This window comes from Malus sylvestris, chromosome 4, assembly GCF_916048215.2.
Source record: "Malus sylvestris chromosome 4, drMalSylv7.2, whole genome shotgun sequence".
Classification (NCBI taxonomy): domain Eukaryota; kingdom Viridiplantae; phylum Streptophyta; class Magnoliopsida; order Rosales; family Rosaceae; genus Malus; species Malus sylvestris.
The window spans coordinates 6,743,806-6,757,667 of record NC_062263.1 but is presented as its reverse complement, the minus strand read 5'-3'; the positions used below and the strand labels follow the sequence as shown (position 1 = coordinate 6,757,667).

At 36.6% G+C, this 13,862-nt stretch overlaps 1 protein-coding gene and 1 non-coding gene across 2 annotated transcripts in view; both read left to right on the top strand.

The window, feature by feature from the left end:
* The first annotated feature begins 1,874 nt into the window (after positions 1-1,874).
* The window catches only part of LOC126617690 (uncharacterized), a 40,688-nt gene continuing 28,700 nt past the window's right edge, over positions 1,875-13,862 (top strand). Inside the window, exons 1-19 of the mRNA XM_050285734.1 lie at positions 1,875-2,119; positions 3,924-4,027; positions 5,471-5,605; positions 5,692-5,742; positions 6,121-6,215; positions 6,303-6,420; positions 6,978-7,079; positions 7,187-7,375; positions 7,466-7,626; positions 9,138-9,308; positions 9,680-9,772; positions 9,892-10,216; positions 10,321-10,425; positions 10,499-10,594; positions 11,184-11,251; positions 12,845-12,965; positions 13,061-13,279; positions 13,384-13,587; positions 13,752-13,861. Of these exons, the coding sequence (XP_050141691.1) occupies positions 2,023-2,119; positions 3,924-4,027; positions 5,471-5,605; positions 5,692-5,742; positions 6,121-6,215; positions 6,303-6,420; positions 6,978-7,079; positions 7,187-7,375; positions 7,466-7,626; positions 9,138-9,308; positions 9,680-9,772; positions 9,892-10,216; positions 10,321-10,425; positions 10,499-10,594; positions 11,184-11,251; positions 12,845-12,965; positions 13,061-13,279; positions 13,384-13,587; positions 13,752-13,861 (2,564 nt within the window). The 5' untranslated portion in view covers positions 1,875-2,022. The remainder of the gene's footprint in view (positions 2,120-3,923; positions 4,028-5,470; positions 5,606-5,691; positions 5,743-6,120; positions 6,216-6,302; positions 6,421-6,977; positions 7,080-7,186; positions 7,376-7,465; positions 7,627-9,137; positions 9,309-9,679; positions 9,773-9,891; positions 10,217-10,320; positions 10,426-10,498; positions 10,595-11,183; positions 11,252-12,844; positions 12,966-13,060; positions 13,280-13,383; positions 13,588-13,751; position 13,862) is intronic.
* LOC126620501 (5S ribosomal RNA) lies at positions 11,290-11,408 on the top strand. The gene has a single exon (XR_007622527.1). It is a non-coding gene; the product is annotated as a 5S ribosomal RNA (ribosomal RNA).

Sequence of the window (13,862 nt, the reverse complement as noted above, 5' to 3'; positions counted from 1 at the left end):
AGTGATTTCACTAATTTACAAACCTTCTTTTTATTACCAGGAAGAACAAATCCTTCCAGCTGCTCCATATATACCTCTTCATCCAAATCCCCATTTAAAAAGGTTGTTTTCACGTCTATTTGATGTACATATAGATTATATACAGATGCCAAAGCAAACAACACTCTTAATGGAGGTGATTCTTGCAACTGGTGCATATGTGTCAAAGTAGCCAACTTCCTTTTTTTGTTTAAAACATTTGGCTACGAATCGGGCTTTGAAGGTTTGCAGAGAACCATCAGTATTATATTTCCTTATAAACACCCACTCACAACCAATTGGTTTAGATCCATGTGGTAAGTCAACCAAAGTCCATGTTTGGTTGGATAACAATAAGTTCATCTCATCATCTACAACTTCTTTCTAGAAAACAGCATCTCTAGAAGTCATTGCTTCTTTTAAAGTTACAGGATCTCCTTCTACATTTAAAATGAAGGTTATTTTATGTAGAAAATTTTCTCTATTTCCTTCCACCAAAAATAAAATGGCTTCTGAAGATATAAAATCAGGACCTAAATTCTTTTCTTTTCTGACCCTTTGACTTTTCCTATGTTGTAGAACCTCTTCCGGTTCCTTTCTCTTTTGGTGCTAGAAATCGAACCGGGATTTTCTTTCGACACTGATTGTTGATTATGTTCTTCAACTGAACAAGGACTAGGGTCATTATAAAATTTATTCTCAAAGAACTCTATATCTCTTGACTCAACAATGACATTTGAGTTTACATCAAGCAATCTGTATGCCTAGAGTTCTGGGCATATCGCACAAAAATATTTTTTATACCTCTAGGACCTAATTTGAATCTTTTAGGGTTGTGAAACCTATAGAAGGACAAACACCCCTAAACTCTTAAACATACCAAATTTGGCTTTCTGCCATTCCATACTTCCTATGATGACACATGAGTTTTTTTAGATGTACTTCTGTTTTGTATATAACATGCTGCAAGAAGAGCTTCACACCCCATAAATATGTAGGAACATTTGCACTTATGATGATTGAATTAATCATATCAGTGAATGTCCTATTCTTTCTTTCTGCTAAGTCATTTTTTTGTGGAGTGTAAGGTGTAGTTTTCTAATGAATGATTCCATGTTCTTCACAAAACAAAGAGAATTCATTTGAAAAATATACACCAATTCTATCATCTGAATGATTTTAATTTTAATTTTTTTTTGGTTTTCAACCTCAGTCTTATATCGTTTGAAAAACTCAAAGACTTCATCTTTATTAGACATTAAATAAACATAAGTAAATTTAGAACAATCATCAATGAAAGTAATAAAATAACGTTTTCCTCCTCTAGTTAAAACACCATTAAACTCACATATATCATAATGAACTAAATCTAATATTTTAGTATTTCTTTCTACTTTCTGAAAAGGTTTATTTGTAATTTTAGCTTTTGTGCATATTTCACGATTTTTAAATATAACATCTTTACAAGAAATTAAACCATATTTAGACAAATATTTTTAAAGATCTATAATTCAAACGTGCTAAACGACAATGTCATAAAATAGAAGAAGAGTAAAAAATATAAAAGAAGGATTCATTTGATTGATAGTGTGTTTGAACATTCTGTTAAAAGAATAACCTTGCCAATAAATAAATACACCTTTTATTGCACGTGGCAGTGTCTGAAGAGACCCGCCGCAGACTGCCAAACGACGTCACTTTAATAAAGCATCCACCGCCAAAGACCAAAACCCAACTGACAATCCACCTCCAAAAGCATCTGCCTTCCCGCCACGTAAGATCATAGATCCCTTCCATACACACGGCGACATCGCACTGGCAGGACCACGATAAAAACATGTTCCGCGCAACAGAGAATCTCTGATCCGGCCGCACCTTCCAGTCGTGTACGTAGTAAGCGTGGTCTGGATACCAACAGCAGCATCCGATATCTTCCGATTTCAGTCGGAAATTAGAAATCGCGGAGGAATGAGATAGCGATTTGGATTCTGGAAGGAAGAGAAGATGTTGGAGGATCAGGTGGCGAACCTCCTCCAGAGGTACTTGGGGAACTACGTCAGGGGGCTCAACAAGGAGGCCCTCAAGATCAGCGTCTGGCAAGGTTCGTTCTTTCCTTCCTTCCTTCGAGAAGAAACTTCCTTTTCCTGCTGCTGCTGCGTCTTCTACTTGGTTTTCCGATTCTCCTCTTTCTTTTGCAAATGTTTTACTCTTGTGCTTTGATTGGTTTTATTTACTGAATTTTTGGTTTCTGTGGATTGAATTGGGAATTGCTCGAAACGATGCGTTTCGAGTGGTGTCGATTGAATAAAAAGGGTATATTTAGGGTTTTAGGGGAGGGTTTTGTAGTGTAGTGACCACTGGCGGATCCATTAAGGGGCATGGGGGGTCAGCTGACCCCTGAATTTCGATGAACGTCCATAGATACCTCAAGTGCTGACCCTCCGAACTTCGGTGAATGTCCATGGATACCTTGAGTGTTGTCCTTTTGAAGATTAGAGGTGGCTTCATACTTGCCCTCCAACCGACTTTAGGCCTACCAAAACCCGATGAATGTCCGTGAATACCTTGGGTGCTGCCCCTTGCATACATAAACATGTCTGTAGTATGCATTTTCAAATGACTTTCAGGCCTACGAAGACTTGATGAAATGGCAATATGCATGCTATTTTTGGTATAAAAAAATTTGCGCACTGCCCGCGCTATTCTTATTGACCACCCTAATATTATTTCCTGGATCCACCACTGGTATTAACACTCTACTAGCTGCTTGGGGTCGGTTGCCAACTTGCCATTGCCAATAGGGAAAAATGAGAAATGGGTTTCTAAGTGTCAATGACATTGTACCAACTGTCCATTTCGTCGCCCAAGAAAATTAGTCACATCAGAATTGGTTTAGCCATTTGGGTATAACGATGAGCATTTCGGTGTTTGTAAGGACTAAGAAGCACAATGTCCATCTATTCACTTTACTAAACTTAGATGGCTACATGGTTTTCAATTTGGTTACCATTGTAGTGAAAATGAAAGGGGCCTGAGGGATGTATAGTTTGGCTACAGGGCAGGGCAGTTCCTGCATGCAGTCTTCACTCTTCAGGATAAGTCCTCAATGAAATGCCACTGCATATAAATACACAGACGCATATATATGCAAATAAATGCACATTTAATTTTTTGGGCAGAAATATGAGTAACAATAACAAAATTAAATATCTACTTGACACTGAGTCTCATCTTGGGCATGCTTAATGGGCTTCGACATTTCCACGGTTCAGAGACTATGGTTTTCCTGTTACACTGTCGTGTGGGTAGCTGTACTGTGTCTTAGAGTCTTGTTCTTGTTGTGCGTGCTTCTTGGCTGTAGTTTACTTTGAGAATGGCTGTTTATTCATTTCTGAGTGATTGCAAGTCAGGTCTTCTTGGCCAGAAGAAACCCTGTCCTTTGTCTTGTTCTCTTCCAGTTTTCCCTTAGTCAGAAAGGAATCAGCGGATCTTTGAAGATGTTAGGGGGTTGGAAGTGGAGGACGTGTGGGAGATAATCTGGAGGATTTGCGAATCCCCCCTGCTTATGTTAAAACTTTCCATGGCCCGCCTCATGGTCAGGTTTTGGCCAGGTTTTGGCCAGTGCTTTGGGCTTATGTATCTCCTATTCTTAGGAGCAGATCACTATCCGATCTATTCTAGCTTGGAAAACTATGTTGTCATGACTAATTATTGTTTCTTAAGCTAGGTGTAGTTTGTTGATTTAACGTTCGCTTCTATACTCATGGTGGATTACTCATCCACTTTACTGCACAGTTTCTCTTATGTATTACACTTTCATCTTTTTGTTTCAAAAAGGAAAAAAAAAATTATTATGCTAGAGCCTGAGAACTGTATTACGTACATCTTGCTATAATGTGAATCAGGTGATGTGGAGCTAAAAAACATGCAGTTGAAGCCCGAGGCACTCAATGCACTAAAATTACCAGTGAAGGTTAAGGCAGGATTTCTTGGATCAGTGAAACTTAAGGTGCGGGACTAACATTAATGTTTATTATTATGTTGATTTTCTTTGTTTATTTGAATGTCCATCAGCTCCTGATTGGACAATAGGGGAGAAGTTTGGCTTCATTCTCATGATTGTCTGTATTATGTTTGGAAGTCTCAAGTAATTGCCTTGGATTTATCTCATAATAAAATTGAACTCATGTATATATCATTTGGTGGCTTTACAAGATAAATTTGCTGATATGTGAAATTTTTATCATTGCCTTGGTTTCATAATAAAAATGAACCTGTGTATATAAGTAATCTTGGTGGCTACTCTTTATGTGTGAAAGCTTTGCAGTTATTCAGGGAGGAAAGAGTGTCAAGTATAGTGGGGATGTGGGATTTTAGAGGTTTTTTTTTTTGACTAATTTGGGTTGGATAAGCTTTTTGATAAGGTTAAGTATTGGTCCTCACTATGGGCTTCAGTCATGAAAGAGTTGAGGATAACCCCTTTCTGCTATTCTTCTGTAGTGGAAAGATGCAGGATGCCATATAGGTTGGGAATGGGGGCCATTTTGGAAGTGGAAACGGTTGTATGTAGGTTTCCACATTGTGTGCTTTGTCTTGTTTACTGAAATGGGTCAGTGGTGCACCATGATGTATTTTTGCTAAGTAAAAAATTGTTAGCTTATTTAAAAATAAGGGAAGGTAACCATTCATTAGCTTTCAAGGAACAATTTGGAAATGTAAGCAGAGATGTCAAGATGTTCGATGCAGTATAGAATTTAAAACATTGTTCTTGTAAGGGTTTCCTAGTTAAATGAGGTACAGGAAAAGAGTTTCTTTGGAGTTGTAAGGGTACCGAATGACTCGAATTGTAGTAGTTATTATTAGTCATGCGGTAATGTCATCAACTGGCAATTCAAAGTCTTTTGGTTTGGAAGATGTGATGTCAGTGGAATTCAATATTTTCTGCAGTATATATTTGGTGCAAATATATATGTGTGTGTGTGTAATTTTTTCCTGCTGTTTTTCTTCCATTCATTGCAGGCTTGAATTGCTTTTTGTTTTCCTGTTTAATTGATTTTACTTGCAGTGGTATTATTTTTAACTAATTGTTTTTGAAAACCCTCCAGTGTAATAATTTACAGATAGTATTCTATAGATAGCTATCTAAATCATTAATTTTTTTTTCTTCAATTTGTGTTTTCTTCTGTTCTCTTTGGTGAAAATGGTGAAGGGATTGGTGCATAATTTCAAAAGTGACACCAGATGTTATGTTAATGGATGATGTATTATAACTTTGGGATGAACATATTGTTGGATGATTGCAATTTTCACCTCCTATTTACTTCCTTATTACAAACTTTTTTCATTTTCGAAGTTACTGGCAATATTTTGTTTGTGTGGAATATTGTTCACCTATGATATTTGTAATTAAGTGCCTTTCTCCAATGAGGTTATTTTATTTTCTTGAACCAAGGTTCCATGGAGCAGGCTTGGCCAGGATCCAGTTTTAGTTTCTTTGGACCGCATCTTTCTATTAGCTGAACCTGAAACTCAAGTTGAAGGATCCAGTGAGGATGCTGTACAGGAAGCTAAGAAAAACCGAATTCGGGTGAGACATAGTAATCGGTTTGTGGAATGAATAGTGTTCTTTGCCAATAGCTGAGTGACCATTTTGTACTTTTCCCTTGTAAATAGGAAATGGAAATGAAGCTGTTAGAGAGGGCGCAGCAACTAAAGTCAGAAATGGTAGGATTGACCATAATCCAAGTGCTATGACTGAATTTTGCCATTATTAAAATTTGATATTACTAGGTTTGCACGTGTGCCTACGTATATATAATGTACACTGTACTGTGTACACATATCCAATTTATCTTGCACCTGAGAATATAGCTTTACCTCTGCGTATGTATAATGTATGCTGTACACATTTTTTCTTCCATTTCAGAATATGGCTTGCTTTTATCTTAGTTGTCCTTGCTCCTACACGTTTGTTTGAAATCCAATATTCGCTTGATTATGGTTATGCTCAATATTGAATTAACTTTATCTTCCATGTATTTGGAATTTCTATGTTCTTTATGTTTTATAATTCTACTATTTATAATTTGTTTTTCTTTGAAGAATACATCATGGTTGGGATCCCTGATCAGTACAATAATTGGAAATTTGAAACTTTCAATATCAAATATTCACATCAGATACGAGGATTTTGAAAGGTAAAGGAAACAAAAAGCCTCTTTAAATGTTCTGGTATTTTTAATTCCTATGTCTTGGGCTTATGCTTTATGTCTTTTATGCTGTAGCAATCCGGGCCATCCGTTTGCAGCAGGCATAACCTTGGAAAGTCTTTCTGCTGTGACAGTTGATAACAACGGAATGGAAACATTTGTCACTGGGGGTTCTCTAGACCGTATACAGAAGGTTTCTTATTATCATGTCATATGAAATTATAATTGCCACACAATATTCAGTTACTCTTCCGCATTTAAAATGTTATAAGTACATATGCTTTTGTAAGAAAAAAGGACTTTCGTCAATGGAAAATGAGAGAATGCATTACATAGAAAAGGGTTTCCGCTGACCGCCTGTTCTTCACTAAAAAATCTGTAAACAATAAAACAAACAAAGAAGATACAATGTAACAAGAAAATAAACAAAATAAACAACAAAATAACAGAAACAGAATAGTCCCAACTCTGAAACCATAGCAGCCCGTAATGATGCCGAAGTTATTTAATATTCTCTTATACCACTCCATCCAAACTTCCCCAAATGTTTTGCAATGTTGCTGTATTTTCATGTATTGTTTGGTTTTTATTTATTTTTTATATTGATTTCTTACATTCCTGGGATCTTTCAATGACTGATTAAAACTGTCTATTTTAGAAAAAATTTCTATTACTTGTGAATCACTTGGCTTCATCAATATGTTGGTCCCTACCATGTTTGTTCACACTATGATCTGGCATTGTTTGCAGTCTGTTCAACTGGATCAGCTTGCACTTTATTTGGATTCTGATACTGCTCCATGGCATGTTAACAAACCATGGGAGGATTTACTTCCATCAGAGTGGGTCCAGGTATATGCTCAAGGAATCCTTTTTAACACTAATAAATATTAAATAGAGCAGACGTACCTGCGTGTACATGTGCATACACATTTATTATATTAATTTTGGCACTTCAGGTTTTTAGATTTGGTACTGAATATGGTAAACCAGCGAATAGATTAGCCAAAAGGCACACTTACATACTGGAACCTGTGTCTGGAAATGCCAAGTACTCAAAACTACGTCCAAATGAATTTGCTGATAGCGGCCAGCCTTTACACAAAGCAGCAGTTAATTTGGATGATGTGACTCTCTGCTTGCCAAAGGTTAATTTCCATCTTACTTCAGTCCTTTCAGATTTGGTGCTGGGAGGTAATTTGATTCGCTTAAAAGCTGTTGAGTATTATTTGTTTCAGGATGGATACAGGGATGCGCTAAAGTTAGCAGATAATTTTGCTGCATTTAATCAGCGATTGAAGTATGCTCATTATCGTCCACACGTCTCTGTAAAATCTGACCCTAGATCTTGGTGGAAGTATGCTTATAGGGTTGTTGCTGACCAAATGAAGAAGGCAAGGTATCAGCTCCTGTTGTTTTATTTTTTTTTTAATTTAATTTTGTATTTTTATTTTTGAATTATCCTCCCATATGAATTGTTTGTGTAACTTGTGTTTCTGATGGATTTCTTGGCCATAGGCTAAAAAGCTGACATTTTCTCCCACAATTTTGGAATACTTATTTGAAAGAATAAAGAAAAGGGCTTCCTATCTAACCAGCTAATTTAGTTTTTCTTAAGGGAGTTGTCATGAAAAGGGCTTGGGTTAAGTTTAATTTAATAAAAAACAATGCTATAACTTTATTTAATGAAAAAAACTTAAATTTTAATGAAAAACCCTTAAACTTCTAATAAAGAGGACAAAAGAACTTAAATTTTAATGAAAATGACACAATTTTAATATTAAAAAAAAAAACCCTACGCGACTGGATGCGTCCATCACATACACTATTTTATTTATGAAACAATACTCCACTGTTTATGAAACTTAATGGTACTATACTATTTATGAAACTACAGTACTATACTATTTATGAAACTAAACGGCACTACACTATTTATTGTCCAGATTCATAAATAGTGCCTAGTTCTTGGTTCACTTTTGTAAATAGTGCTTAGTTATTGGGTCATGTTCCATAAATAGTGTATAGTAATTGGTATAGATTCATAAATAGTGTCTCATTCTTGATCCAGTTTCATAAATAGTGCCATATATAATGCCTAGTTCTTCGTCATGTTTCATATATAGTGTCTCTTTCTTGTTCCAGTGTTTTATATTGAACTCTTTCAATTTTTTATATTTTCTAATCAAACAAAGAACCAATTAGAACTGGAGGTAATTGAAAATTCATATGGTTCACAACTCAGAGTTTTTTTTGGAGTTCCTTGTGTTATGTTAATGAACTCCACAAGTTCTCTAAGAATGCTTTTTTATTTTCTTGCAAAACAAACCCCTTCTCCTGCAAGTTTGTTTTATGAATCCCCTTTCTCCTGCCATCAATCACTCCACATAAATATTTTTTTAAAAAAGTTGTGGCATACATTTTAAATGGATAAAAAACTCCATAGAAGCAAATACATAAGCTGGGAAAAAGCACCAGCACACCAAACCAAACAAAATCTGGAAAAAACGCTGTGCAATTGCACGCTCGTAGTTAGGTTGTTTTGTTTTTTTTTTTCTTGTCCTTATCATTCAATAGAGTTATAGGATGGTTTTTGGTTAAAATTAAAAGTTTTGAAGCCCTTTTCATTAGTTTATCTTTTTCTTTTTGGGTATTGTTATTGGCACTCCAAAAATCTCATTGTGCACTCCAAACTTTCTATACTTAGAAACAAATACACTTAGGAGGAGAGGAGTGCACACAGAGATTTTTGGAGTGCCAATAACACTACCCATTTATATTTTTCAATGCATTCTAATTTGTGCAATTTTTGTTCACGTAATGAAATTGACAGTGAACTTCATTTGTATGCTCTGAAACAAAAGTTAGAATTATATTTTTATATTTGCTTAAGTAATATCTTTGTGGCAGTGGGAGATTGTCCTGGGACCATGTTCTGAAGTGTGCAAGCTTGCGTAAAAGATATATCTCTCTATATGCTTCACTTCTTAGATCTGATCCTAGTCGGGTGGTAGTTGACGACAACCAAGATATCGAGGAGCTAGATCGTGGGCTTGATATTGAACTCATACTCCAGTGGAGGTATTCTTTTCTGAGTAAATGTATTATTTATTAGTTTCTGATGGTAATAGTGCTACACACAGCACGTGTTTGTACCATATTATAGTAGCACATCATGTGGCAAGTGAAGTGTACGTGCCGTGTCATTTAGTGGAACCATCTTCTTGGGTATTGATTGTTTAAGTCACTTGTCAAGTGGTATTAAAATGCGGTATGCTTAGTGATACTCTTCTGGTAGTTATTGGTACTAGTTGAAACTGTTTTGTTTCTATACAACATTTTTAACTGTTTTGGTGGCTTTAAGTTTATTTGCTTAGATATAACACTGTATGTAACTTGAAATGGTTTTATGTCAGATGGATTTTGATGGTATTGTGGTATCATTCGTGCAGGATGTTGGCTCATAAGTTTGTAGAGCAGTCATTAGAGTCGGATCTTGACTTGAGGAAACAGAAAGCAAAGAAATCTTGGTGGTCGTTGGGATGGTAATAATTTTACTTTCAAATTTGAAACCAGGTTGTTCCTTGTTCGAGACCCTACTTATTTGCATATACCGTAGCTTGATATTAGTCTTTCTTTGCCTTCATTTTATGTACTGTTCCAGGGGGAGTCAGTCTGAGATAGATGAGAGCGAGCCATTTAGTTTCAGTGAGGAAGACTGGAAGCAGTTAAATAGCATCATTGGGTATAAGGAAAGTGACGATAGTCTCTCAGTTTTAAGTAATGGCAAGGTGGATGCCCTTCAGACATCCTTGAGCATTTGCATGAAACATAATGCTACTAAGCTTATTGATGAGTCCCTGGAGTGTCTTGCTGAATTATCATGTGAAGGCTTGGATTGCTTTATAAAGCTTTATCCAGAGACAAAAGTTTTTGACATGAAATTAGGATCATACAAGTTATCCACGCCAAGTGGTCTCCTTGCAGAGGTAGGCCTTTATCCTGATGTGTTCTTTGTCATTTTCCGATCAACATTTGTGGCTCAGTTCCCTACGTGATTAGTAAAACCACATATCATCTACTTACCCTGCAGAGTGCGAGTACCTATGATTCTTTAGTTGGCACATTCTGTTATAGGCCTTTAAACAAAAATGTGGACTGGAGCTTGGTTGCTAAAGCTTCTCCTTGTTATGTGACGGTAGGTTTCTGCTACGCCTGAATTATTTGTTCCTCTAAGTGGTGATTTTTTACTGATTTTATCTCTTTGGCAGTATCTAAAGGACGTAATCGGTCAAATTATCAAATTCTTTCGAAGTAATACAGCTGTCAGTCAGAAAATAGCATTGGAAACTGCAGCTGCAGTGCAGGTTCTATCTTGCGTGTGCTAATTTTTGAAATATGCTTAAATAGTTGTTTAAACTAGTATCCTTGCTTTCTGCTGTTGGACATGTTACAATGTTCCAGTCATTGTGTGTGTATGTGTGTTTCTTCTATTTGAAGATTGTTGTTTGAACTTCCAAAAGTATTAAATCTGAATTATTAGATTGGCATGTAATTCATGGGGTTAAATACTGGGGGACTTTTAGAGCAAATACATGGAAGAAATTAGGAAAAAATATTAAATATTCAAGGGAAACATGCATGCATTGGACAAATTCTTTAGCGTGTTTTTATGCCATGTCACTTCTGACTTTCCCTTGGTGTCATAATGCATGATAAAGAAAATGTTCATAATATTGTGAGGATGCTAAATGAAGTACAGAACTTACTGCTTTTTTTTTTTTTGTTTTTGTGGAACATGCTCAAGATGGAATGTGCAAGAATTCAGTGAAACAGTGATTATATTGTTTACCATGGCTTCATTGACCTATGGCTGCCTGTTATTCTGTTCTCCCAAGCATGGTGGTCAAGTTTGGGATTAATGGCATACAAACTGTCTTGTTCATTTTGTACCAGATGACAATCAATGGAGTCAAGCGCACAGCTCAGCAACAAGTGAATAGAGCATTGAAGGACCATTCCAGGTTTTTTTAATTAGGTTCTTTGTTTCTTTTTATGGGGGGGATGCGATCATACCAACTCACATGCACCGGATCCCATCAGAACTCCGAAGTTAAGCGAGTTTGGGCGAGAGTAGTACTAGGATGGGTGACCTCCTGGGAAGTCCTCGTGTTGCATCCCCCCCAAAATAGCCGACCCCACTTAGTGGGAAAAGGCTTTGTTGTTGTTGTTGTTTCTTTTTATGGAGTAACTTGAGTCCTTCCTGTTAAATTTTGTATTGATCATTTCAAGTGAGGGATAGTTGTGCAATTGTAAAAGGGCTCTGGAAGTGCTGATTATATATACCCAGGTATACAGTATAGTAGGGGCCCTTCTAGGTGGACATATATATATATATATGTAGGGTTAGGACCAGGATACACATTTTGACAGCCTTTTTTTGTAAAGACCACGTCATAATGTCTTTCAACAGTCTGAACCGCCTATCTTTAGGTCTTCCCTCAAAGGTCATGTCTACCAAAAATCACCCAAATCTGAATTGTATGACCGTTGCATATAATGAGTCATTTTAGTGTTTCTTTGCAAAACCGTAGTTGTTCATTTTCTTCACTGTAAACGAATGTCTTAATGGTTTTGGATTTGTCTAATTTTTTTGGAAGGATGATCTATGAATGATGAATTAAAATATAGACGGTTTGGATGTTGAGAATGAATCCTACATGGATGGGAGGAGGGACCTTGCGTGGGCTTTTAAGTAAGTTGGGCTACTCCCCATATTGCCAATTGGTTTATGGTGGTACTCAACTTTCTTCATGGTATTAGAGCAGGTTGTCCCACGTGTGAAGCTAAACGGCCAAACATGCTCCATGTCACCCCGTTATGTTGTCCACGTGTTAGGCTCGAAAATTCGCCACACATTAGGGGACGTGTTGAGAATGGATCCACATTGATGGGAGAAGAGACCTTGCTTTGGCTTATAAGTTGGGCTACTCCCTATATTGCCAATTGGTTTTATGGTGGAACCTCAACTTTTTTCATTGGATACTAGAAAAAAAGTTAGGAGTGGGTCCTACAAATGTGTGCCAAAAAATGGGGGTCCCCCGATCCTAACCCGTGTGTGTGTGTGTGTATATATACAAATATTTGTCTTGCATTCTTGTGTCACGTGGGATAGGTTTTAGACTGCTGTGGGGTTGGCCTCATAGTTGCTATAGCTTTCTAGTGGAAAATGATTTGGGCATCGGAGCCAACAAAAGGCAATTCTTCTTTGATAGTGTGTGCCATTGACCTTCATGGACTGTACTGTATGCTTGGAAATCAATGTAGTTTCTTTTTTTATTTTTATGCAAAGGTGTAGTAAGTGGGATCACTATGGAGTAGAATTAGATTTGTACACTCATTTGGCTTCTGGTTAATGTATTTTAGGACTTTTAGAGAACCTCGTATGCGTTTCAGGGATTTTTGAGTTTCTTGTTTGATGATTATTTTGATGGACTTCCCATCTATTTGTGATTTCTGATTATTTTCTTAATAAAAGTACGTGATGCTTTAGCTTCTTTATGTTTATTTTATTAATGTATGTTTTATATTCTTTATCATTTATTATCTTCTGTTAGGTTTTTGTTGGACCTGGATATTGCAGCCCCCAAGATTACAATTCCTACTGATTTTTGTCCCGACAACAAGCATCCAACAAAGCTCATGCTTGACTTGGGAAAGTTGGTTATTGGTACCAAGGTTAACAACAAAGCTCATGCTTGCCTTGGGAAAGTTGGTTTTTGGGAAAGTTTGTTTCTTGTAAAAATTTACATCAAGCTTAAAAATGCATGCAGGATAGCTGTGAAGATGGATCACAAGAGGAGCTAGATTTGTATCTGCAGTTTAATTTAATTTTAAGCGATGTATCTGCTTTTCTTGTTGATGGTGACTACTGTTGGAGCCAATCTCCTTCAAAGAAGTCTTCTAGTTCTGCCAACTCAAATGGTGGTACAAATGGTGTTAGTTTGTTGCCTTTGTTTGATAAGTGTGGGGTCAATGTAAACCTTCAACAGGTATACGCTGGGACCTTTTTAGCTTAAAATGGAAGCATGTTTTTCTTTTGAATGTGAAAAGATTGTTTCTGATGTTTTTAGTTTTATTTTGTCTCTTTATCCAGATTAGATTAGAGCGCCCATCCTACCCGTCAACAAGAGTTGCTGTACGGCTGCCATCATTAGGGTTTCACTTCTCTCCAGCTAGGTATCATCGATTGATGCAAATTGTTAAGATGTTTGAGGAGGAGGATAGTGAGGACTCAGATCTTCTTTGCCCTTGGAATGAGGCTGATTTTGAGGGGTGGTTGTGTCTTCTTACATGGAAGGTTTTTCTCTCTCGTGCTGTCTTTCAATCAATCAATCTATCCCTTCTTTTTTTTTTTTTTCCCACTCATCCCCAAAACAAACGAACACTTTCTAAAAAGTTTCATGTCTATTATGTAGTGCTATGTTTGAATATCTATGCTCATTTATTTATTTTAATGTGAAGGGTCTTGGAAATAGGGAAGCAGTGTGGCAGCGGCGCTACCTATGCTTAGTTGGGCCTTTCCTTTATGTACTTGAGAGCCCTAGCTCAAAATCGTACAAACAGTGTATCAGG